The following is a 27204-nucleotide window of genomic DNA, read 5'->3' as shown; positions in this document are numbered from 1 at the left end:
ACCATTCATTAAGTCGATTAAAAGCACCAAATGGATGTGGTATCTGGGTAGAAAAGGGAAGCATGGAATATGCCAAGAGCCAAGAAGACAGCCAACAGCTTGCTAGTCTGAGGAATGGAGAACACAGAAGCAGCAGTAGAAACACCGGCTGTGAAAATCCCTGCAAGAAACAGCCATGTGGACAGAGGTCTTCTGGGCATTCAGAGGGACATCACGCCAGGACGCCAGCATGGCGGGCAGGCCATGAGCAGCATCTGCTTCATCTCATATTACTGAGCTTCTGTGACTTTTTTTTTTTTTTTAAGGAGTGTGAGACTGTCAGTTGAGGAAGACAATATGAAAAAGTTGGAGATGATTTATCTGGTGACGTTTTCTGCATAAATTGCAAAATAACCAAATGAGGCAAATGGATTTAGTTACTAGAAATGAGAACAGGAGGCAGGATGCTCACCTGAGTATTTTGCTTTATTCAATCTAATAAACATTTTACTTATATAAAAGACAAACAATGCATAGAATGAAAATAAGTGCTTGAGACTTTTGATATAAAAAGAGTATATAGCATTCACATTCCTATTTTAATAAATGAGTACAGCTGAAGTGTTCCATAAAAGAATAAAACCTTCCCTTTATGTATAGTAGTGAAAAAAGTCAGTATTTTTAGGAACTACAGAATGTTATTCCTTGGTCTTTTTTCTTGAATAAGAAAAAAAAAAAAAAAAAACAAATAAAACAAGCCACAGTATCGTCTGACACTACATTCCAGTTTATGCTGATAACCCAGAAGTGAGAATACTCTTGAATCTTGAATATCTCAATGAATGGACCAGTATTCTAGAAACTCACCACTAGAGGTCAATGAGCAACAGCGATTGGGATGGTATCAGCACGCCCTATGGTGCAAGTGGAATTTCTCGGCGCCTCTATGCTACTGCAGCCACACTGTCTTTAACTCTCAGCCCACCCACACTGAGCAGGGTGCCCAGAGGTTCTGCCTAATTCCAAACTTTTGCATGTATCCTAAAAATCTTAATAAAATGAGACTTTCCAACATCCAAACAGAGCTGATATTCTCACTGCCGGTCCCTCTCTAATATTCCTATTAGGCTGAATATAAGTAGCTTCAAAAACAGTTTTAAAAAAAGAGATTACTTGCAGTATTAACACTTCTTTGCTGATTAACACGTTTCCTATGGAGTTTCAAAGCTCATACTTTGTTCTTGTCCTTGTGGACACAAATTTCCTAACTGCAAATGGGATTTCTGTGTCCCACATTCAAGTCCTCTCTAGTCATTTCTGCAAAGGTTGGGAAGGCTGGCATGATGGAGACAACGGTAACCATGAGGAAAGCTTCTTGGAGTAAAGCGCTCTTCTCTCCAATGCAGAGGGTAGAACTATTAACATATAAGCAAAAGAAACTTGGCCTAACAGACCCTTAAAGGAGTTCCACTTCAGTTCAATAAAAGGCCAACTTCAAATCTTAACACCAGATAAGGTCAAAACCATATTATATACCCCGAGAATGACTGCTTGCATGGACATTTCTTACAAGGGATCTTGGTTTGGTGGAGATTTAATTCCTAGACTGGGGTCCAGGTAGGCAGTGGAAAGAGCTAATGTTTACAGTGAGAAGTGAGGCAGCTTTTAGATGTCTCCACACCTTCACCTTTTGTGAACATGGACTGGAGATAACTGAAAGCCATCTGCTCTCCTTACCTGGGGATCCAGATTTTCCTGTAAAATCTCCACATATTTATAAAGTGGCTTCACTTTTTGAAACGCTGTGCTGACCAAACGAAACATATGTTTGGAGTGCCCAGGGTCGTAGTCCTGACAATGATAGTATTGTGTAGTTGAAATCCCCTTCATTAGGCCAAACTGTGTTTGAGCAATCAGGAGCCCAGAAAGATGGAACCCATTGGTGTTTGTACAGAAAACTAGAGAATCAAGTCAAGTGTAATGAAAAAGTAAACATGATAAAGCGTAAAGTGGGGATTTGTTCCTTTTTAGAAAAGGATGAAGGCTGGGAGCAGAGAATAGTAACGTAAGTGCAGGGGAAAGATGAAAAAAAAAAACAATTTTTCATTAGTAGACGGTGGGGCAATCGCACGGATGGGGAAATATGTTCTGATTTTTCTGCAACTCATGAAGGTAAAAAGTGGGGCTCAAAACATTCAAGGTAGTAAAGATGGGGTAGAGTTTCTAAGCTAGGTTGAGGGAAAATTTCTAAACTAGCCCCTGCAGATGTGCTGCTTGGAGCTTAAATGAAAAGTCCAGGAGAAGCAAGGGCACACAGGAACCCCGGGAACACTGGTCCCCAAACAGTGCCACTGTACTTAGTTCCATGGCCACAAGAGAACTGCTAGGCAGGGAATGATTATTTTGCAAAAGCAAGTGCAATGTGGTCATAGCTGGCTGTGAGACATGCAGCCTCTTTCCTCATGCAAAGTTCCCTGTTACACAGTCGGAGAACCACTGCATGTGTGATTGTCAAATGCTAATGCTGTCATGGGTCCCTTCCTTCTCTACTTGGTTCTGGAGCTCTCCAATAAAACCAATTTCCTGGGAATATTTGATCTTTTTCCTTGTCTCTTTTCAAGGTATGGCTATATATATAGAGATATAGACATATATAGATATATAGATATATATATATATATATAACATAGCTATTCATATTTATATACAGGCATTAATAAAGTGCAAATCTTATTGGCTGTTGTAAAAATCAATCTCATTTCCTGAGGAAGTGCTAACACAGCTTATCCTATGACAATGTCAAAGGCATAGAATGCTTGATGTCACCTACTCCCTGCTGCTGTTGTTTCTGCTTATCCCCACAGCTTACAGGGAGGGGAGTGACCCCCTTGGTTTTCCAGGAAGCATCAGTTCAGGGGCAGCTTCCTGCTGCCTCTGTTCTTTGGTGAGAGGGGCAGCCTCTTTGGACACGGCCCAGCCTGCCCCAGAAGAGCTATTTGGTAGTGTTTAGGGAGCCGTCTTCAGGAATCTTCTCCTCTGAGCAGCTCCTCCCCGAGAGCCTGTCCAGGTGCTCCAGCTCACTGAAGCGTTCTGCCACACACTGGGCTGTGAGACGGGCCTCTGGGTCGTGGTCCCAGCACTCAGTTAACGTCTCACACACCATCTGGATGCCCTGTAGTGGGGAAGAGATCCAAAGGGCACCATTAGTTGGTGGGCTCCGCAGAAGGCAAAATGGCCTGCTGACCTGTTGCTATAGTGAGTGCATGCAGGGTTCAAAAGTACCTGTGCATTTAACACGTGCTGACTGAGTGCCTGCTGCTGGAGGCCAGCCAGTTCCATGTGGAAAGGGGGGATTGTGCTGGGGGCGGCTGTGCTCGAAACTTACCATACTTTTTTGGCTCTGGTGCTAATTGATCACAATAGGTCCTGACAGCACAATGATCCTCTGCTGGGCTTCTGGGGTACACTAACACTCCCAACACCTGAAAATTCCCCATGCAGTGGCCCCTAATATCATTTTAATGCCTTTCTATTTAGAGAAGTTCTTGGTTCACAGCAAAATTGAGTGGAAAGTACAGAGAGTTTTCACAAAACCCCTTCTCCATACAGGCACAGCTTCTCCACCTCAATATCATCCATCTGTGTGGTACATTTGTTATAACTGATGAACTAGCACTGACACATCATTATCAATCAAATTCACAGTTTACATTAGGGTTCACTCTCAGTGTTGTATATTCTATGGGTTTTGACAAATGTATAAAGACATGTATCTACCATTACAGTATCATGCAGAATAGTTTCTCTGCCCTCAAATCCCCCGCATTCCACTTATTCGTCCCTCCCTCCATTCCCCTAAATTTCTGGTAGCCACTGATCTTTTACTGTCTCTGTAGTTTTTGCCTTTTCCAGAGTGTCATATAGCTGGGTCATATATACACTGTTCTCTTTTAACAGGGCTGATTACCCCAGTCAGAGTTGTACGCAGGCATTAGTGTGGTTTCATTTTCCACAGGCCATACATTTTGTAGCGTGATTCAGTAGCAGCTTCTACGAGCTGCCCAGGATGACCTCTGGGATGCTCCATTCCCCTTCAACAACATTAGGTTGGATCCTGTGAAACAGCTGCCTTTGAGGGTGAGGCATGCTTAACTCTATGCTATTTCATAGGCTTCACCCTAACTGAATCGAGGCCCCATCCAAGGAGCCCATCCAGAAGATCCTGCCCAAGAAAGTGGCAAGAGTTTTCTCTCACTGGCTTAATTTTTATTTTGCATTGCAAAAATTTTTGTTATCATTTCAAATCCTTTTTGGAAATAAAGCAGGCAGGAGTTAAGCAAATGGTCTGATAGGTGGAAATAGAGTGTGCTCCTCCCAATTATAAGATCAACATTGCTAATGGGGATCCGTCACACAGGTGGCTGGGAGTGGGATGGATAAATCTCAAACCTACCTGGGAGAGCTGACACTCTCTCTACTTGCTTTCCAATACGAACAACTTTCCAAACACACCCAGGAACCTATCTTTCCCTCCCGACACCATGAGTTCATGATGTTGAATTAATTGCATAATTCACCTAACTGACAGTATTGACAGATGGCCCTGTTAAGAGTAGAGTACTATTGTTGGTACACAAGTAACATTTATTTTATTCTGGCACTGTAATTACAGGCAGTAAATTAAATTAAATATTAAGCATTAACTTGAAATCAATAGGGCAACAAATCTCATTATGAGAAAAAATGTATTATGCAAATTCTTTTCAGAATTTTATCATCATGAATAATGGCTTCATTATGAGAACTATACAGGAGAGGAGGTAACAGAGTTTGAAAGAAACATAACACTCCAGTACATTGATTTCAGAATTTATGCAAAACATTCTTACAGTTTTCGTGTCAACGAGGATTTGCCCAAAACTCCAGAGAAGCCCGTGACCCACCACAGCCTGGCTCACCCCCGCCCCCTCCTTTATTAAGGCCTTTATTAAGGTCTGTCTGCTGAAGTGGCTCTGGGCCAGGACTGGCACAGACCAGGCTTCCTGCTCCATTTGTCTTCCGGATTGTGCCTGATTTGTTGTTTCTGTTTCTTATCTGAATTTGCCTTGCCCTTAGGGAAACCTACAACTTAGCCTCAGCCTTCGTGGTTGAGGGAATTCATCCAAAAGAGGCAATAAAAGGTTTTAGTCAGTAGAAAGAACAGTTTTCTCAGTGAGATAGGGTCACACAGTTCTCTCCCATTCTTCACTAAGGGCTCCTTCCTGGGTATGTCAGACATATGGCTGGTTCTGACTCACTCACAACCTACTCTTTTTTCTCTGACCATTGCCCTCATCAAAGTGCCCCCAAACAAACAATCTGGATCAGCCTCTTTGTAAGTCCAGAAGGACTGCCCTGCTATGGACAGCCTTAGCTACCATTTCCTAACGAGAAAAAATAAGAGGCCATTAGGATGTTCCCAACAGACAGATTTCTCGTTCCTTCCTGGGCATACTCCTCTTCTTTGCTTTCCTTAATTCCAGAGTGAGGAGTCAATCTCCTCTTTCCCATGCGTGCTCACTCAGACCTCTCCCAAGTCTGTGAGCACAGTCTGCAAACACCTGTACACAGCCCTCTGCATGCCACAGTCACTTCTCAGTACAGTTGCCTAACAAACCCTGCTTGTTTGGCATGTGCTAAGTATTTCCTGATGGAACTGAAGATTCCCAGAAGAAAACATTTGGAATCCAGAGGAATGAAATGTAAACTCCTGACGTGAAGGCCCAGGAGTAAGTAGCAAAGGCTGCAAACAAAATGTTTTAACCCAGGACCAAGGGGGCTTGGAAAATGTGACAAATGCCCTCCAAATGTCTACTCGTGAGCTCTCAGAGTATGTATCAGCTGGTTGGATCTGATAATTGGGTCATCCACTTTACTGAAATTTTCTTTACAAACAAAATTTAACAGGGCCATAGAACACAATGGGACCTTCCCTCAGATTTAAGCTCAATATTCCAGAATTTTCTGCCACCTAAGAGGCAACTTTGGTTGAATCTTACTGACCTTTGTAAACACTCACTCCTTACCTGGTGGTTGAGCCAGAAGCTGGGAATTTCTGGTCGTCCTCGATCTCTCAACACGTTGTCCTTCATGCTTTCGACACAGGGGTGCTCCCGCACCTTGGAACCAAATGGAGGCTCATAATCTTTTACTTCTGTGAAGAAAGCCAGCAAACACAGGGTCACTGAGAATGGCGTGTGCGGCCAAAGGAAATGAGCATGGTGAGATGTCTGGCTGGGGAGCATGAAGCACTAAGTAACAAATACATCTGTGATTACTCTAAGAGCAAATTTTAATAATAATGGATTAAGATAAGAAGGAAGGAGTGGTTAGGGGAAGGGCTAGAGAAGTATTCAATAAATGATTGCTGATAACTTAAAATGTGCTAGGTGTTATGCTGGGGGATAGAGTGGACAGCAACAGAGAGAGGGTCACGAAGCTTACGTTTTCACACAGGCATTCTCTACAGGGTGACATTGCACCAAAAGGGTGAAATTGGTTCTTGGGAAGTGGAAAAATCTTATGTATTACAATGGTTTGTGAGCCTCCAAGGGCCCAGAGTATACAAAAAGATTTAAAATGTGGTATTCAATTTCATGCAGGTATTGAGGCATAAAAAGGAATGAAACTCTGGCACATGCTACAACATGGATGAACCTTGAAGACATTATGCTAAGTGAAATAAGCCAGACACAAAAGGATAAATATTGTATGATTCCACTTAGATGAAGTACCTTGAACAGCTATATTCAGAGACAGTATAATGGTGGTTGTCCAGAGGGCAACCGGGGAAGAAGGGGGTATGAGAAGTTATCCTCTAAGGGGTAAAGAATTTCAGTTGAGCAAATGAAAAAGTTACAGAAAAATGAATAATGGTGATGGTTCTAGAGCACTGTGAATGTACTTAATGTCAGTAAATGGAACACTTAAAAATGGTTAAGATGGTAAATTTTATATTATGTCTATTTTGCTACAAAAAAAATCATAGAGAGTAGTGATTAGAAAAAAGTTGTCTATAGGCCAGATGCTGTGGCTCGCGTCTGTAATCCCAGTACTGTAGGAGGCTGAAGGAGGATTTCTTGAGTCCATAAGTTTGAGACCAACCTGGACAACATAGTGAGATCCTCTATCTATACAAAATAAAAAAACAAGCAAACAAAAATGTTGTTTAAAAAGGCTCCTTACGATATCACTGATTTTAGAAAAGGTTGAGAAATGCTGTTTTAGTGGGAAGACAGGGGACAGATTAACAACATCAACAACATTTTAAAAAGATTTTTAAAATTTTAAAATTTAAAAATTTTCCTCAGATGGTATATTCAACAAAGAAAATGATAAAGGAGGAGGTAATCCTTCACCAGGGCTTCAGGATTCAACTAAGGTCAAATTCTTTATAAAAACTTCCTTGAACATCCTTAGAGTCAATCTCGGTTAAATATCCTGGGCAGGGCTCTATTCTTGCATGTACCATATTTTATTTAATATATTCACCTGCTTATTTTTCTCACCTAACTGGACTGTGAGCATTTGGGTGCAAGTTGAGTCCCTTTCTCATTCTTGTATTCTTGGTGCCAGTTGAAAGGGCATGCCAAAAGGCTGTCAACAAATGCTTTGTTGAGTGAGTGAATGAATGAATGAATGAATGAATCTTAGATTCTCTCCAAAGTGGCAGTGCATAAACTCTGGCCGAATACTGAAACAAAACACCAATTTAAATGAGCAGATTAATATAGTGTAAACAGAGCACAGGACAGTTAAAAAGACAGAAAACATCCCAGTACTAAAACATGTCTGGGCTGAAAGGAGAGACTGGGCTGAATTCAACACTTTTCTCCAAAGTAAGTAGGATCTTTGGCCTTTAGCTTCAAAATAATCTTATTTAATGAGTAAAAGTTTCAATACATTTGCACTTCTAGGTAACAAAGAAGCTTTCATGGCAAGATGACATTTTGAAAAGGGATGGCTTTTGTTCTTTGTTCATTTTCTTTTTTCCCCTTTTCCAGAACTCTACTTGAATATTTATCTTTTTCAGCTTCACCCAAATAGTAGAGCTGCCAGGATATTTTCTTTTTTATAGTTTTAAATACAGGGGAATGTGGGATGAAGGCCTCCCATCACATTAAGACAAACCACAAACTATCCTCCTGTGTGTCATGCTTTCGCCTTCAAGTGCCCAAGCACTTAATCCACACTGCTCTTGGATGAGATCCGAATTGTGATTTGCATAGTATTTACACTCTTATTTTTTTCTTTCATTCCCTATCTTCAACCAGACTGTAAATGCCTAAGGCACAAGGCAGTGGCTGAATTTGATGTCTTTCAGTTATCTGCTCAGTGCCTAAAACTATGCCTTATACGTAGTAAGAATTTAATAAATATGAGGTGGGTTGAATTCAAGCAAAAGAGAAAACTGAGAATCAGATCTAGTTCCCAGTAAGTGTTTACTCTCACGTACTACTTCTCTTCTATAAAATGAATAGACTGAACTGAGCTACCTCCTCTTCAGATTTATCTTGTAATCCAACCTAATCAAATATGATGCCTCCTTGATACCATACCTTGAGATATACGTACTACCATATAATAGTAAAGGATTTGTATATGATATAAATTGTTCTTTAGAAAAGGTACAGTCCATAGACCTTCCATCTTCAATTGTTTGGGCTTCTGTAGCAGTTGTAGTTGGTGCCTGCCGAGGTCCCCTTCACCAAGCTAGCGCCAGCAGCCTACAGTTGCCACAGGTGTTGGCTCATAAGGGCTCATACCTTCACCCTTTTCTGGGGTATTGCCCTTGGCCAATGGGAGTTGCCTATCCTGGGGATTCCTGGACATGACCGCCTTACTCTCAGAGGCAGCGTACAGTCAATGACAAATTAATGTTGAAGTTTAACAGTCCAATTCTCTTGGCTCTTCGTGGGTAACTATGGTGCAATTCAGACTTTCCAGAGCTTTTCTGTGAGATCAAGCTGAGGTTAGACCTCTCTTGAACTACAAGTTCACTTAACTCCTTCCATGCCTCTTCCTGCTTCTCTTACTTCCGTCTCGTGAGAGCTTATCCCCAATAAATCATTGCACAAAAGTGTGTCAGACTCCACTTCTAGTAAAGCTGGTCCGATACAGCTTTCTCCTCTCTCCCTAGGCCTTTGTCTCAGTGAATCTGCACAACCTGACTGTAGCTGCAAAGCTACCCTGGGGAAGCCTTGATGTAGCCCCTTCTTGTGAAGGTGAAATTACTAAACCAGGAAGAACATTCTGAATCTCACATTGTATTACTGCTACTCTGATGAAACTCCTTTGCCTTTCCAGGAAGCTTTCATGCTTTTTCCTTTCTACCAAGCATTTCAGAGAGTTCTTTCTCCTCTGACTATCAACAACAATCCCTATACTCATGGTCAGAAGTGACAGAGGAGGACATGATGAACATCAGAGTAGGAAAATGTTGGGATCAGAGTAGACCCCAGCTGTCAATCTCATGGCTGACAGTCCTTGAGAACAAAGAAAAAGTCTTTGTCCTTGAGACTAGAAACCCAGAGCCAATTCCTTTCAAGTCCTAATCTTCCAAGTTACATAAACTATAGAATTTATTGTAATTTTTTTATAGGTACTCTGTGGACCAAAGCAAGTTTCCATGGGGAATAAGATGGCACTAAGCGTATTTTTACTTAAAGAAAAATTAATGAATGCTATTTTAGAAAGGAAGACAAAGGCTATAATCCCTTCCCAGAACGAAGAGACTTATAAATAGGTTACTTCCTACTTTTCCTAAAATCTTGGAAAGTTGTGAGAGTCCCTAATATTCCCAAGGGATACAAGGCCTGCTTCCCATCTTTGACTTATGGGAAATTTTACAAGGAAGGGAGGTCACGGGTAGTCTGAGAGGTGCTGGCAAAGGGACTGGCTCCTTGTGCCCCACTGAGAGAATTTATGGCTCTTCTGATTCCTCCTAAGCTTAAAATAGACAAGTCTGGGGACGGACGATCATCATTTAACCCCAACTGTCATACTCTAATCCTATAATATTAGTTTTTCAGATTAGGAGTAGGGATGGGGATATGCAGTGTGTACATGATTTAGGCTGACCTTTCTTTAACTTCTGAAGAATGTCCTATTTCTGTAATATAGATTTACCAAAACAGCTAAATGCATGTTTGCTTTTTTCTTTCTAATTAAGGATTTTTGCAATTCTTCTTTCTTTACCCTTCTCTCTCATTTTGGACATCCTACTCCTAACCCCCATTTTTTTTTCTCATGCCCTGCAGTGTGTAGGAAGATGGTTTAATGTTTAGCAGTGTGTATACTTGTGGCTGTCAGTTAACATCTTTGATATTCAATTGCAGTGATCAGGCAACACTGATCGTTTTTCCTTCTATGGCCATTAAGGCAATGCCATTCTCAGGGCCTCCATTAGGACTTGTAGGATGACCATGTAACATGGAGGCCATTCCCTCCTGGAGGGCATTTCTTAATTGCTCCTCAGTTCTAAGTGTCCCTTAGAATGCCTCGGATATTTGCTTTGACTCAGCAGAAGCAGGGGAAGAGGGTGGCCAGAGACAGCCTGAACCCTGTGAGAGGAGGTAGAAAGCAGAAAGTCCTCTGTGAGTCAGGAGGGTACCAATGGTCCTTCCTAGGATGAGACCTCCTGTAACAGAACCCAGGCAGTCCTGGGGAACTGGACAGAGCTGGTGAGTGGCAACGAGTTGATGGCCTGAGACCTTTGACACTCCAACTTTTTCCCCAGGGTTTCAGGCAGCTGGGACTGGGATGTTTAATCCACTCTGGCAAATGAGCACTTCTCAATCTATTTTTTATAAAAGCCCAGATGTTTTGCCCTCATTTCATTGGGAATAAAGGCTTTGGTGAAATACAGTAGAAATGAATTACAAGAAAAATGAATCCCACTTGAGTGTTGTGGCAACATCAAACAGCTATTAAAGGTACTAAACACATCTTGGTTTCTGTCCTTATATTGCAAATCTGAAACAGAGAGTTTGAGGACCAGCACCTTCCAAAGACCACACGTGGGGCAACATTGCTTTAAATGCTTCCTAAGAAATGTAAGATGCATTTTGACACAGGAGAAATGAACACAAGTTATTAAATGTATTTTAAGGGTTTCAAATGAGTTAGACAAAGAACATTGAAAAAGTCTTCAGAGACGGGATCCAACATCCTCATTTTACAGTTGAGAAAACTGAGGCCCAAAGAGTACACTGGATTCCAGGAAGGGCATTTAGAATTGTGCACTGTATTACTGTTACTCTGAATAAATTTGCCTTTGCCTTTTTAGGAAGCTTTCATGCTTGCTCATCTCTGCCAAGCATTTCAGAGATTTCTGCCCTAACCAGAGCAAGTACAGCTGGGGCAGTCCCTGGTATGAACACGCCCTTCCCAAATGTGACAAGGGTGCCCCTCCCTGCCTTGATGGGGCCCTCTTCAGCATATAACCTTGAGAAGGGGAACCTTATGGGGTCTGCCGGATGGTTATTTGTAATTTCTAAACAAGCTATGCAAAAAAAACAAGGACAAAGAGCAGCCCTCTCCTTAGCTGGTATTATGTACCCACATTAAACCCAAACACTTGTCCTTTCTGGGTTTAGGGAAGTAGATGTGACTGGTGGTGGAGGTGAGGTAAGGATGAGAATCTCATTTTAACCACAGGCATCAGATCAGGGCATAGTTGGCAATAGAATTAATGCAGTTCCTCTTTGCACATTTGATCAAATGATGCTTGACCTTGGGCCTCTCTCTTGTGAAGAACTGCATAGACAGCAAGTTCAGGAGCATGTGAGATGAGTCCAGAGAAAATGTTACACCTGGCTAACCTATAATAAGAACCACCTTTTTAAAAAAATTGGAATTGCCTCTAAGAAAAAAGTGAAGGGCTTAGAGAGTAATGACTGAGTTTAGCACTTAAAAAGTAGAAGAGCTAACAATACGCATTGCAAGTATTATTTTGTTGTTTTTGCCCTGACTCCTTTAAAAAGTAGATATGAGGACTTAGAAAAGAGATGTCAAGAGTTTGTGCCTCACTTCCTATATCCACAAAATAAGAATAGTCACATGTGTCCCCCACCATTATTCAGTGTGATGCTGCAAGGCCAGCTGCACGACCACCTCCCAACCCCATCGCAATGGCCCTTCCGGTTAGGCTGGCCCGACTCCAGGAAGAACAGGCGAGGAGGGCTGGGGAGTGAACCCTCCCAGCTTGGCCTGGAGCAGCCCTCCAGCAAAGACTGATGGGAGTTGGAAAGATAAACACCCAGCTTCCTTTAAGTCAGGTGGTATGACACTGAGGTGTGTGTTCTATACTGCCCGTAGTTACACTCCAGTTGCCCACAGTGGTAACTCACTTGATAAGATATCCTTTACTGGTTTCCTTCCCTCTCCTGACTCATTTCCTCATTCTCTTACTGGCATTTCCTGCAATCTCTTCCCAAATAAACTACTTGCACTCAAATTCTTGTTTCAGGGTCGGAGGCACTCCACCCAAGACATATGCCTACACAGCAGAATTAGTTCATCAAACCAAGTCTTTGTCTCACCCTCAGACTGTTTCTGAAGCCAGACAGACAGGGCTGAACACCTCAGAATTTCCTTGAGTGCCTCAAACAGCATCTTTTCTAAAAAACCTCTTTATTTCACTGCTTGAGAACAACTTTCTCTTCCTTCCATCTCCCTCCTGCCACCTCTCCCTGCAGTCTTTTTGCTGATGGAAGACACCCACAACTGCCTGGCCCTCGCAGCTTCTTTTACTTTGTCTCAAAAGGCTCTTAAGAGAAAACTATGCTTGCCTGTCTCTTCCCAGTTCCGCAACACTCAGAGGGCAGGTCTCTGGGACAGCAATGATCTTCCTCAGAAAGTCAGCATCTGGTGCACAGCTGTTGTTTCGACTGTAGTTCCAACGTAACAGGGCAGCAAAGTTGTTGATGCTTTTCCCCAAAGCGGTACCCCCGAGTTTTCGTATCTGCTTTTCAAACTGTGCTCCCTTGGAAATCCAGGAAAATGAAATGTTTCAATCCTGATCTCTCCTCAGCCCTCTTTCCAACGCCTCCTTTTTTTCTCTCTCTTTCTTGCCCTACCCCCTTCCCTTTCTTTTTGGTTCATTTGCACTTTTTTTTTTTCCCCATCTCACAAGACTCAGCAACTTGACAATACGCCAAGGAGCCCTTCTTGGAGCTGGGTTACTCCTCGTTAAATACTTGCTTAGCTGGCTGCTATGTGTCAGCTTCTATTCGAAGGCCTAAATGCTAGGGATGTGGAAGTCAGTGTGCTTGTAGGCCAGTTTGGCTGGGGATGACGAGCGTATTGTGCCTGCTGTGTTCACCACAGGGGTCCTGAACGGGACCACCTTCACCCGCCTTCCACACAGCACACAAACACTTGTATGAACACCAAACAGACGGAGACGTCTTTGTAAGAGAACCCGCCTCCAGTTCTGTTCTTGCTGAACGGCGATTTCATGAAGAAGCTTTTTCTCCTTCTTCATAAAACAGTCACACACCAGTCACCTCCTCCTGTCTTGTTCTTACTTCAAACAATTCCAAAAGATTTCTTTTCTTTTCTTTCTTTTGTATTCTTTCAGAGGAATAAAATGTCTGAAATGACAGCCTCTTTCATTATCTATCCCCCAAGTCTATTTTTCTTTCTAAAATCATCCCACCCACCCCACCCAACTCCAACATTATATTATGTATCTCTTTGTTCATTACCTGTCACTAAAATACTGGCTCTTCACTAGACTTCCTGTCTCTCGAGGAAAGACACTGCTTTTTAGACTACAGTATCCCTGGCATTTTAAATAATGCCTGCGACACAATCGGTACTCAATAAATAATTTTTGAGTGAATGAATGAATAAATGTATCTTTAGGGAAATAAAGACAAAGCAGTTATCTCAAATTTTAAGGCATCAATACTGTGACATGCTACACAAATTAACAGCTTTGGGTTCTGTTAACAGGGATTCACCCAGAGAAGTGAGGCTATCAGTGAATGTTCCTCAAACATGTGATTGTCTCCTCAGCTTCTGCTGGAAAGGCTTCGTATCACCTGCCAGGATGCACAGAGTAGCTCTGACTATCCTATCCACACTGGTCATAGGAATCATAGCTACTATTTTTAGGGGCAGTGCTGGGGACGGAGCCTCCCTCTGTCGCTAGAGTGCAGTGGTGTGATCTAGGTTCAAGCAATTCTCTGCCTCAGCCTCTTGAGTAGCTGCGATTACAGGCGCCTGTCACCATGCCCGGCTAATATTTGTATTTTTAGTAGAGATGGCGTTTCACCATCTTGGCCAGTCTGGTCTTAAACTCCTGACCTCATGATCGGCCCACCTTGACCTCCCAAAGTACTGGGATTACAGGCGTGAGCCACTGCACCCAGCCATAGCTACTATTTTTAAAACACGTTCTGCATTGGCCAGGCTAGCAGTATACCTGGAATACTACGGCCAGTGAGCTACAGAGTCAGACAACAGGGCTTTGATTCCTGGCTCCACAACTTTCACACTTCCTGAGCCCTCAGTTTTCTTGTTGTAAAATGGGATTAGTAACAGTATACACCCTAAAAGAGTTTTGGTAGATTAAATGAGTTGATGTCTGCAGCAAGTGCTCAAGAAGTGGTAGCTGTTCCTTTATGGCTTTATCTGGACCAAATGTACTTTCAACATGAAGCCTTTCTCTCTGACCACCCTCTTTACCTAACTGCAACACATCTCCCGAGCTCCCTGGTGGAATTCTGTGCTAAATGAAGCTGTACCACCTGGCTTTTGAAGAGCTCTATTATCATCTGTTTATGTTTTCTCATCTGATAAAAGTGAGGCTTCTCCAGTTGTAGTGCTGCTCTTTCTGTTTTCCCTGTGCTCCCTTGCAGTGAGGAGAGATTGGCTGAGAAAGAAGTAACCCAGAAGGACATTCCAGAGTCTTCCTCTTCCTTCAAGAGCTGACCTAACTCCCATTCCCTGACCCTAACACTGCACTCCCTGTAGCCAACCTGGGCATTCAGTCCCTTGAGCTCACTGCTTTCCCTTCCTAAGCATTTATCACAACTGAATTGCACTTGCCTGTTAAAAGCAGTCTAGTTAAGTGTTCCAGTGCCAGTAAATAGCATGAGACAAAGCCTGGAGGTGAGACCTAAAAGACTTTCATCACGATGAACTGATGAACACAGAATGAGAATGTGGCATGGAGGTGAGCTTGGAGCCTTAATATCCGTGTTTATGAGTCACTTAAAGGCAGGAGACATGGGACTTCACAGTTTTCTGTGAAATCTTCTGTCCCTAATCCTTGTATCCTACTTCATTCAGTTAGATCTTCTGCTACTTAGAACATTTTTCTTCAAGTAGTGAATAGTGTAATGTCAACATCCAAGAAAGTAAAACAAATAGTCACTTCTGCAACAGCTCATTAACAATTGGTAACGGAGAGGTTAATGTTCCATAGCTTAAAAAAGTATCAATACAACTGGGGACTCTCTCAGTATAGGATGGGGTGCTATATCCATATCACCAATGGCAGTCATCCTAAGAAATCCAAGGAGGCTCATTTACCCTCCTTCAGCAGGTAGATCCACTACACTTGTCATGTAGATTAGCTGTTTTCACTGGAGACTTGGATCCCACCATCCTTCTGCACACAGTTGAGGTGGATCATACCATCTTGAGTAGGCTTCTCTGTAGGTGCTTGGTAGCTGGCTCGATGGGCCAGATCATAAGCCTTTCATGTCACAGAAGTGGCCTCGATCCATGATCCCACAAGCACACAGACTCAGAGCCTACAGAGAAGATGACCCTGGAGATCTGGTTCCCTTTACTGTGTATCTATGATTTATCATACAAAGGTAAGCATATTCCACATTTCCTTTTTTGAAATAAGACTGCTGATTTTTTAAAAAGTGGTAATTACATATGTTGTACTGCAAACTGCAGAAGTTCAAGCTTAAGGAAAGGTCTTTTACATCCTTCCCTCTTCCTTATATCTTAAAATTAAAGCCTAACATCAAACAGGGGGAGTCATTATTTATTTAATTTGTAAGGTAAGAAACTTATCTGCATGTGTAAGTTTTTGAAAAAGAAGGGAGAAGAAACAAACAACTATTTCCTGTAGACTATAAGCCTCTTGAGGTCAAAACCTGTCCTTTCATCTATGTTTCTACAAAAGCTACTGCTGGGACAACATCAAGATGCATGCAGTTGGAGGGAATCCATCTGTCTTCAGGCTTCGTGTACTTTCCAGAGGGCTTTTTGAATGCAAAAGAAAAGCCTCTGAAACTAAGACTAGACTGAAAATCTGTCTTTAATGTTTTTGAGACAGGCCAAAAAGAAAGAAAGAAACAAACAAAAACCACTAATGCTTTTAAAAGAAGAAGTCAAGGTTGGAGAAGGAGCTTACTACATGAGTTCACATACTTAATCAAGCGAAGGGCTTTGTGTCAGGACGAACGTGAGGATGGATAAATAACCCTGGTGTCTGCAGCCTGAGCAAAGATGGGAGAAACAGGACTGTGGGCTTAAGATCAAAGGAAATGAGAACTGGGATGGCCTCTTTCCGGTTCCCCAGGGCTGTCTGTTCTTATCCTAAGGTTATAAAAAGGTTTTTTGAGACTAGCTGAATAAACCAGATCCTGTTCCTTCCTTGGGAAAACTTGTTTATACTGTAACTGTTTTTAGACCTCGTAAAAGTTGGTGAACTTCTTCCTCATTAGCTTAAATTTTTCCACACTCAGCAAATATCAACAGGCAAGGGTTTTAGTCAGTGAGAACAATGAAAGCTGGGAGCTCACCTAGGGCCTTAATAAGCTGGCTGCACTGACAGAGGGAAAGACAGAGACACAATCTCCCAACTCATGTTTATAGAATAACAGGGTTGAAAGGATAGGAAACGCTACTGAAATCTAGTAAATTTATTCTGACAGTGACAACAGCATTGTCTCTGACACAACTCATACCCGGCTAAAGATTCATTTTGGAACTGTCAAAGCTTTCAAGCAGAAAATTATTCTCAGTGGCTGAAACTTGGTTAAACAAATTTCACTGTGCAAGGAAAAACAAAGTTTACTTTTGGAAGTGTTTTGGGGGAAGAAACCTCGGTCAAGAAACTAGAAAATAACTATGTCAGCTAGATAGGAAGTGCCATCCCCATGCCGGGGTCTCAGGAAAACATGAGGTTCAGCAGTGTGCAAGATGGGAGCGGGTGACCTAGACCCACGCTGGAGAATTGGCTCTGCATATTCTGAAGAATCCGAGCCAGCAGTGGTGCCAACTGAAAAATGCTGGGTAGTTTGGACCCAGTGACCCAAGCTGTGGCAACCTGAGCAACACAATAAATAATGACAATACTGGATATCCATATAATACATGTCCCAAATCCCCTGCTGATATAAATACATAACTAGTAAACAAAGAACAGGGGATGGTGACAGAAGAGACAGATCTTTCTTAAAGTAGAATGTGCATATTAATAAATGTAGAAGAAACAAGAAAAACAGAAAATCTTCCTTAAGCAAGCATTATAGTAATAATTATTATAGGCACGAATTAGTCATAGATCGTCAAATTAGTGGGTAAATTATGAATAAGAAAGTTCTAAATAAGTATTTAGTATTTGCTAAATTTTGCTAAAATTTTAAATTTTGCTACATTTTGCTTAAGTTTGCTAAACAGGTATTTAGTATCTTTAGAAACAGGTCAAAGGGATGTATTACTTACAAATGGACAAATAGTATTTTTTACAGAGGAGAAACCAGCAGGTCCCACTTTAACCAAGGGACCAAATTTAACATTAGTCATCAGACACATGGACATCTTACTCCCCCTGATATGATGAACTGAAGACAGGCACACTACCATTTCTGTGGTAATTTTGCCCAAAATATGTAATCTCAACTAATCATGAGAAAACATCCGTGAAACCCAACGGGAGAGACAGTCTAAATAACTGTTTTAAACTTTACACAAGTGTCAAGGTCATAAAAGACAAAAATAGACTGAGAAACTGTCAAAAGGTCAAGGAGACTAAGGAGGCGTGCACATTAGATCAATGCGGGATCCTAGACCGGATCCTGTTTCAGAAAAGAACATTACTTGGGACTTGGAAGTACAGATAGGTATATGGATTAATTAAGAACACTGAACCCAGGTTAATTTGCTGTTTTTGACAGCCATACTATGGTTTAGGTTAGATATTAACAACAGGCAAAGTTGAGTGAAGAGTATATAGAAACTCCAGTAGTTTTGCAACTATTTTGTAAGTCTAAAATTATTACAAAACAAAAAGTTAAAAATGGAATAGAGGCCGGGCACGATGGCTCACGCCTGTAATCTCAGCACTTTGGGAGGTCAAGGCAGGCAGATCATGAGGTCAAATTTCGATACCAGCCTGATCAATGTTGTGAAACCCTATCTCTACTAAAAATACAAAAATTAGCTGGGCATGGTGGTGTGTGTCTATAATCTCAGCTACACAGGAGGCTGAGCCAGGAGAATCACTTGAACCCAGGAGGCGGAAGTTGCAGTGAGCCAAGATTGAGTCACTGCATTCCAGCCTGGGTGACAGAATGAGACTCTGTCTTAAAAAAAAAAAAAAAAAAAAAGGAATGGAGTTAGTTTGGCTTCATTTGGCAGCCAACAAGGATGAACTTGGGTGTACAGATTTCTCAGGTAAGACCTAAGACCCTTTCCAACCTGAGAAATAAAGAAGGACATGAATAGAAACACACAGTGGACAGGAGACAGCAAAAGGCAGTTCTAGTTCAATGAAAGCTTGCGCTGGGCTGCTTTCATTGGACAAGCATGCCAGAATTCTGTTGCTTTATGTGTCATTCATCTGCCCTCCACGGTACAGAGAAGAGTCAGGAAAGGGTATAGTAATGTAGACCTCAACTGTTCTTGCCTCCTGGACAATAGAGGACAATACTTCCTAGAACAATAGCCTCACCCTGGCACCCCAGATGTTTGTTGCTCATCCTATCTACAGGTTCACGGTCAATAGTAGTAACATCCTCTAACAGTGAAAAGGACTCAGCATACAACCTGCAAAGAAGACATAGCAGAGGGCATCTGGGAAGCTATGACAGTGTATTCAGGGAAAAATGATCCTAAAAGAAAAAAAAAAACAGTAGGTGGCTGAACTTGGGGAGAAAAAGAGCAAGCCAGCTGGACACCTTGGGCTTTTCAGGAGAAAAGTAGGAACTCCCAATCAGTCTTGCAGGCTTAAGCAGTGAAAGGACAGCCTTCCTCAATAACCTCTTCACTAGAATTTTCAAAACCTAAACAAATATCTCAAACAATGATTTTCTTTTTTTGCCCAATAAAAGAATGTCATGTCCATAAAAGTAAATTTTGAATCAAATCCTTTTCCCAGACATAATTCTGAAAAACCTTAAAACACAAAGTAAAAGAAATCAGATGCTTATCTGAATATTATCCTATGATCATTAGAGGTAATTCTTACACATTTTACTAGTATCCACTTCTTGCCAGATATTTAAATAATGGTGAAGAGATGTGTCAAGAGAAGAGTAATTATACAAAGCTTTATAAAAGGAGATACAAAGCTTTATGCTCTAAATGTGGCTTTCGGTTTAAAAACCTAGGCTGTTTAGCACAACCCCAAATAGTTCTGGGATGGTTGTATAATATCAGATCTCAACTAGCTCTAATAACTGCTTTGTAACCCCTGGAATAATGATCGAAGCAACACATGATCTTATTTTGAAGACAAGTTTACCACTACACAATGATGCTGGTCCATACGTACCTCCCACTGCATTACAGCGCGATGTCATTTCCCAGAGCACCAGAGCCATGGAGTAGACATCGGTCTGCTTGAAGGACTCTACATTCTCCAAATTCATCCTGGATTCTAGGACTTCTGGAGCCATGTATCTTGCAGTTCCCACCTATAGCAAAGACAGTGAGGCCCATCATTTAATTCCAGCTGCATTTTTATTTTCACAATATAGCTGCTAGTGGCCCCTGACATGTGCAAATGATTTTTTAAAAAAATCACGGTGCTGTTTTAAAGAATGAGAAATGCACAGAAAGGTACAGATAGATGGTTATTTTTTAAAATAGATGTTCTCTCCCTGAAAACCCTCTGAAGACTATAAACAAAGCATGCCAAAATAGGGAGGTGCCAAACCCCAGAACTGCCTTACTTAACCCCATGACTTGTGTCATCACATTTTTCAGTACCATCCTTACAGATAACCTGAGAGACAATATTTGTGATATTTTAAATGTTTATTTTTGCTTTTCAAAATTAAGTATTTTTTTATTCCTGAAGCTCCAAGACTTATGGTAAAAATAATAATTGCTATCAGTTTTGATCACTTCAGGACTGAGTCTTAATCTTTATTTATCCCATGGCACATTCCAGTGTGCAAAGGATATAGTACAACTGCATATCATCTCTACTGAATTAAATTGTATAAAAGCATTTTCACAGTAAAAGACCAAATCTGGATCACTTTATAATTCTGACGTGTAGGCCATGTAGTTTTATTTTGACTTTTAGGCCTGTGCCAATCTCTATGACTGATAATATACAAACATGGGATCCATCTGAAAAAGGAAAAAAATATTCCAGGGAATGCATCACTTAAATATTTAGTATTGTAGTATGTATAGACTGACTAAATAACAATGAAGTCCTACCTTCCCAAGGATGTAGGGAAACTGAGTGAGTTGATATTATCATTCCAAGGAATGTTTCTCATTGGCATGCATTAGAAACAATTTTTCTTCTCAAGAGGTCATTGCATGGCTCATTACTCTGGCACATTAGGCTGCCCATGTTTCGATGTTTACCTCAACACTGTGTGTGCTGCCATGGACACAGGGCTGACTGAGCAGTAACCGAATGCTTCCAAGTGTGTCCTGCCACCTGGCTAAAGAAGACAGTGCTGCTCTCCACAGACTCCACTGTGTGAAAACACTGGGCTTGTCATTTATAAGAGATGTTGTGGTGATTTCTAATCACCTTCCAATAGTTTCTTAGCCAAAAACATTTCCATTTTAATCTGTGAGAGTGCTTCAAGAGCGGAAGCGCTCACTCAGTTGACAAGTACTTATTTTACTTTCAATGTTCAAGGCATTGTGCTAGGTATCTTGGGTGACCATGTGGATGTAGATTTGGACTTCAGGGAGATCCATGATGCTATTAATAGGCCTTCCACGATCCTATTAATACAAAGAATAATACAAAGAAACCAACACAACTACAGCTAATATAGAGTAGAAAGGACTGAGTACAACCATAAGAGAGGGAAAAAAGTAGAGGTAAAGTTCTAACAGTGCTTGAAAAAAAGAAAAAACATTTGCTGGAAGAGAAATGAGAATTGATCCAGGAGGAAAAAATGTGTTGAATTGGAAGGGATTTGAAGACAGGAGGAGAAATGCTGTCCATTAGCAAAAATGCTCAGGCAGGAGAGAGCAGAGCATGCTCAAGGTAGACTCGGTACTTTGGCTAGATTCCCTAGACCAGTGTCCAGAGTATGGGGCTGTTTGAGATAAGAGCCAGGAGATATGGATCAAGAGGTTGGGTGAGGCCAGGCTCAAGGTAAAGGGGATCTAGCACTCTCCCTAACTTACCTGCCCGCTGTTAGCCAGGTCATCCACAGACAGGGTAGGGTCCAGACGCAGGGAAAGCCCAAAGTCACAGAGGCAGCAGGTCAGGTCGTTCTTCACGAGGATATTGGAGCTCTTGAGGTCCCTGTGCACGATGGGCATCTTGGGCCTCCCGCACGGAGTGTGATCACTATGGAGGTGAGCAATGCCCCGGGCGAGGGAGCTGCCCAGCTTGCGCAAGTCCTCCCAGCTGATGACATGCCGCATCAGGTACTCCTGTAGGTTGCCCTTGGCATGGAAGGCAGTGATCAGCCAGTACTGTTTCCCCAACTCCGTCTTCCGCTCCTCAGCTGTCAGGAACTGGAGTATGTTCTCATGCTTCAGGTTGATGTCTGAGAAGATGTCCTTCTCCGTCTTCCAAGAGGCATACTCCTCATAGGGAAAGATCTTGACTGCCACTGTCTCAAACTGCTCTGAAGTGTTCTGCTTCAGCTTGGCCTTATAGACCTCAGCAAAGCGACCTTTTCCCACCAGGGTGTCCAGTTCAATGGGCAGCAGCTCTGTGTTGTGGTTGATGTTGTTGGCGCACGTGGAGCTGATGTCAGAGCGGTCGTCTTCCAGGATGATGGCACAGTGCTCGCTGAAGTCCATGAGCTTCCGTGCCTTGCCAGCTTCCCAGGATGAACTCAGCTTCTGCTGCCGATTAACACGGTAGCAGTAGAAGATGATGATGACAGATATGGCAACTCCCAGTGGTGGCAGGAGGCTGATGCCTGTCACTTGAAATATGACTAGCAACAAGTCAGGATTGCTGGTGTTGTATTCTGATGGAAAACAAAACAAGGAGAGAAGGAGTTGGATGTGGTAGGTATGTACTGTCAGGAAGTGGGTTCATGCCCGAGCATCTATAGATTTTAGCATCTGTATAGTTTTTGTAGATACTACATTGTTAATTGTTATTTCAGGGATGCCAGTGCACACACGTTCAGTCTTCCCTGCCTCTGGCCATCTATTTGACATCTCCTCCTCTTCCTTCAAACTTCAGCTTAAATGTCACTCTTTAAGAGAGACCTAGAAAAACTTGGAAAATTGTCTTATTTTATACATTTTCATAGCACTTTATACCTTTCCTAGGTAACAATTCAGTGCAACTTAATTTAAATGACCTATGACTCCACCTCTTGATTTCACATCTGTCTTTCCCTACTTTCTCCATCCCCCACAGACAGGGAACTCCATGCTGGCAGGGACCACGTCTTCTTCACTACGGTAAATTGCACTTAGCATACAGCAGATCCTCAATACTGCCAAATAAAAAGACAAAGCATTTATTGAGTGTTATCGAAGCTCAGGACATTGGGAACATGGAAAAAAATGACACAGCTTCTGCCTTCAAAAAACTTGCACGTATGATATCTGGTAAAAACACAGAGCGTGCCACAGTTTCCACCAAAATCTTTGCTCTTTTTCAAGCTCCAACTTGCTCTGCTCTGATCAGCATTCAGGCTACCCTAGGCCTACAGGTGACAGGGAGGAGTCCGTGGAAAGGATCTCTTTGGACAGTTATCTTACACCACCCAACATTTCTCTTTTCAGTGTGCATGTAAATTGTAGTTTCATGGAACTGAAATATTTAATAGCAACAATGGAAACATTGCCACAAAGGTAAGATAACTTAAAAATGGAAATGCTGCAGTTTTATGACTTGGAATTCTGAAGCAGGCCCCTGTGGGTGGATGAGGAGAGTCCTCAGCACCAGATATCTAACTATAATATCTTGTGCATCAAACTTTGGTTAATATGCTGGCCTTGTTGGCTCTGGTGAAATAGTTTTCCTCTTTGGAAGAAGGACATGAAAAGAAACAGACAGTGGACAGGAGACAGCAAAAGGCAGCTGTAGTTCAATGGGAGCTTGTGCTGGGCTGTTTTCACTGGGCAAACATGCCAGAATTCTACTGCATTATGTGTCATCTATCTGCCCTCCAAAGTACCATTAATCAGCAGGCCGCATGCTCAGATCCTGGAATCATTCATTAAATATATCACTACTGAGTGTCTACGATAAGCATGGCACTGCCCTCACTGTTGTCTCCTCAGTCCTGAGAGGGTCTCAAGGAGACTATTTTAACAGCTTGACCTGTGTCAATCTGTGGGACATATGGCTGTGGCCACACCCATTCTTGGAAAAACCTAAAAATAAGAGACATAGGTGGCCAGGGGTCCTGTCAGTCTACTGAGGAGACAGTTGTATGAACAGGGCCTGCACTCCAAAAGTTTGTTAGGAGAAGCACTGGTGAGTCCAACAAGTATGTGATTCTCATGGATCAGATGTGGATTATGTCGAATGCTATGCAAGATGACAACCCGGAGAGACAACAGGATTTCAACAAAGTAAATCTCTTTAGAGGGGAGATACAGGAATGAATACATCCATGTAGTGCGAGGCATGAAGTCAAGATACCCTGCTGTACAACACAGCTGACCACAGACCCAAAGTGAGGTCTGTGTGAGGGTCCCAAAGTGAGGACTTAGGGCATATATACAAATAAGGAATAAATGGCATCTGGGATAGGGGCTAAACGTACAATGCAATCTATATATTAGTGGAATACGGAAAAGTTTAGAGAAACATGGAAGGCACAGTAGCAAAAAATTGCCTTTAAGTTGGTCTCTGAAGAATGGGAAAAGTCAGTGATGAGTGGAAAGAGTGCTATGTTCAGGAGAAAGAATATATGATCTATCTAAGGAAGAGTAATTCTCCCATACTGACCACCCTGCACCTGGGGAATAGAAAGGAAAAAACAGGTAGATGGTAGGGAAACAAACTCCATGTCAGAGAAGGATCTTTTGATTATTCAATTGTCAGTTTTCACCTACAGTAGGTGTTTGAAGAGAAAAAAAAAAAGTGATGAGAATATAGTCCAGGTGGAATGAGGATATAATCAAATTCTCTCAAGGGGAACCCATTACCTAAATGGTATTGATAAAAGAGTTAAGAAGAAATTACTTGGGCAGATAGTAAGGGTATGGGAGTCCAAGGTAAGGCTTTTCTTTTTAATGAAAAGCAGCCCCAAATCATTTTCTAACAAACAGCAACCTGTAAAGTCGAGCTTCAGACACAGACAGGCAAGCTGGGAGCTTGCACTGGTGAATGCCGGCAGGAACTAAGGACATGTTCAAGACAGTGGCTCTATCTTCCCTTCTCTGCCAGCCATGTGTACAGTAAAGAGCAGACAAGATGGTGCTGATCAACTGGAAAGTCCATTTGCATAAGATTAGGGTGGGGTGACCAGTCTTCCCCATGCACTATGGAAACGTCATACCTGATTGAACCAATCTGTGAGCCCTATGTAAATCAGACACCGCCTCCTCAAACCGGACTATAAAATCCAGCACATTCACCGCTAGCCCGTCGTTTCTGCTTGGAGACTCCTTTCTCTATATATAGAGAGTTGTTTCTCCTTCTCTTCTCTTCTGCTTATTAAACTTCTCTCCTAAACTCGTGTGTGTTCATGTCCTAAATTTTCCTGGCTCACGATGATGAACCCCAGGTTATATATAGCATCTGATACTTTCATGGTTTTTTTTTTTTTTTTTTTCTCAAGATGGAGTTTTGCTCTGTCACCCAGGCTGGAGTGCAGTGGCGTGATCTCTGCTCACTGCAACCTCACCTCCTACCTCAGCCTCCCAAGTTGCTGGGATTACAGGTGTGCACCACTACGCCCAGCTATTTTTTTTTGTTTTTTGTATTTTTAGTAGAGACGGGGTTTCACCATGTTGGCCAGGCTGGTCTCGAACTCCTGACCTCATGATCCGCCCACCTTGGCCTCCCAAAGTGCTGGGATTACAGGCGTGAGCCACTGCACCTGGCCCAGAATCTGATACTTTCATTTAACAAAACACAGTGAGAAATGAAGTTAGTATATATCAATTTTTAAGGTTTAATATGATTACTTGCTCTTAAGGTAAGTCTAAGTAGAAATGCCAACTTCCACTGACTGTATATTCTACATGAAAATCTTGGGTCTAGTAAACAGAGAAGTAACCCCAATATATCAGAATTCCAGAAACCAAGAGAAAAAAATTAACATTTTTTGGAAAGATACATGAATACATTTAAAAAATATAGGGAAAGAGAAAATTTGGTGACTGACCCTTAAAAACATAAATTCTTACACTGGGAGGCTTGGATTGGGACAAAGAACAGGCAAGAGTAGGGCAGAAATGGGGTGGGACAAAGCAATTTCAGAACGATTCAAATGCAAAAGAAAAAAGGATGCTCTTGTGGAGATGTATGGACTGTCCCTGTTGTCCAGCAAAGTACAAACCTGGAGAACAAAATTAAGGGGGCAGATGAACTAATGTTCAAACACAACAGCCGATCCAGCAGTCGGCATTTCCACTTAGACTTACCACTTCCACAATGTTCCCTCCCTGAAACTCTACCTCTATTATCTGTGGTATCCAATGAATGTGTTTGCTTGAAGTACCCACTTGTCTCCATTCTCTGTGTCTGTAACTACATGGAAATGTCTTATAATCATAAATCCACTTGATTATCTGATTGCTTCTCTCCTGACAAAGCAGGGTAGTGGCCAGATCTATTTGGTCACCATGCTATACCCAGTACCTGGGGCAGAATGGGGCAATTTATGGTATTCAACAAACGTGTTTTAGAAACTGAATGATAACTTATGTGGAATGATATTTCTCAAATTTCTAATATTTTATAGCTAGGTTTGACAAACTATGGCTCAAGAGCCCATGGCCTGCTTTTGTATAGTCCTATGCCCTAAGAATGATTTTCCCCGCATTTTTAAACAGTTGTTTAAAAAACAATAAAACTAAGAGGTTCGTGCAACAGAGATCTTATCTGGCCCAGAAAGCCTAAAATATTTCCTGTCTGGTCCTTCGCAGAAAAGCTTTGCTGACCCCTGTTCTAGAGGTGTTACTTTAATAACCTCATTGGCAGAATCTGCAGACTTCACTTTGGCCAAATGTGAATATGTAGTCCATTTTTTTTCACATATGAGAAAATGAAATTTGAAAAAATTTAAATATTAACTGCATAATTACTTAGCTGTGTCCTTGATTCACTAAAACGTCCAAATGAAATGTTGATTCATCATGGCTAATTTTATTTTATAATTCCTAACTATCTATAAAAACAGTCTTCTTTGCTCATTTCAATTCCTTTCTAGCCTAAAGGAAACACAAAAACAGAAATCCCCTTAAGTTTATGTACAGCACTGACTGAGGAAGATTCTAGAAATCCCCAGTTCAATGTCAGAAACCAAAGTTTTACTTTCTCCTAAAATTTCTGGTTATTTCTTTAGAAAACTTACACTTAAAAAACTTTTGGCGGGAGGAGGAATTCTTGAATAACATCTGTCAATCTTGAAACTTCAAAGAGGTGGTGAAAAACTCTAACAATAGCAACCAAGGCTGGAAGGAAGCTTTGGGATGTGGCTTTATCTAAACAAAAGCCACCCACACCCTCTGGCAGTATTAACCCTTGGATTGCTACTAGAAAACCCAACAGCTCTAGGTGTAGGTACAAGCCAGCATCTCCTTTACTCGGAGATCAACAGGAAATGTTTCTTTTTATCAGCCTCCAGTTACAGA

General features: G+C 41.8%; 1 protein-coding gene across 2 annotated transcripts in view; it reads right to left on the bottom strand.

Annotated features, from left to right (window-relative positions):
- Nucleotides 1-444: 444 nt before the first annotated feature.
- TGFBR2 (transforming growth factor beta receptor 2) overlaps nt 445-27204 on the bottom strand; it is an 86831-nt gene continuing 60071 nt past the window's right edge. For both annotated transcript variants that reach the window (XM_033212880.1, XM_033212881.1), the window contains 4 exons: nt 21604-22403; nt 19769-19910; nt 6045-6172; nt 445-3151 (listed from right to left, as the gene is read on the bottom strand). In XM_033212880.1, the coding sequence (XP_033068771.1) occupies nt 2972-3151; nt 6045-6172; nt 19769-19910; nt 21604-22403 (1250 nt within the window). In that variant the 3' untranslated portion in view covers nt 445-2971. The remainder of the gene's footprint in view (nt 3152-6044; nt 6173-19768; nt 19911-21603; nt 22404-27204) is intronic.

This window comes from Trachypithecus francoisi, unplaced genomic scaffold (assembly GCF_009764315.1).
Source record: "Trachypithecus francoisi isolate TF-2019V2 unplaced genomic scaffold, Tfra_2.0 Lachesis_group0, whole genome shotgun sequence".
Lineage (NCBI taxonomy): Eukaryota > Metazoa > Chordata > Mammalia > Primates > Cercopithecidae > Trachypithecus > Trachypithecus francoisi.
The sequence above is the reverse complement of the archived record's forward strand: the minus strand, read 5'-3'. Positions and strand labels throughout refer to the sequence as shown.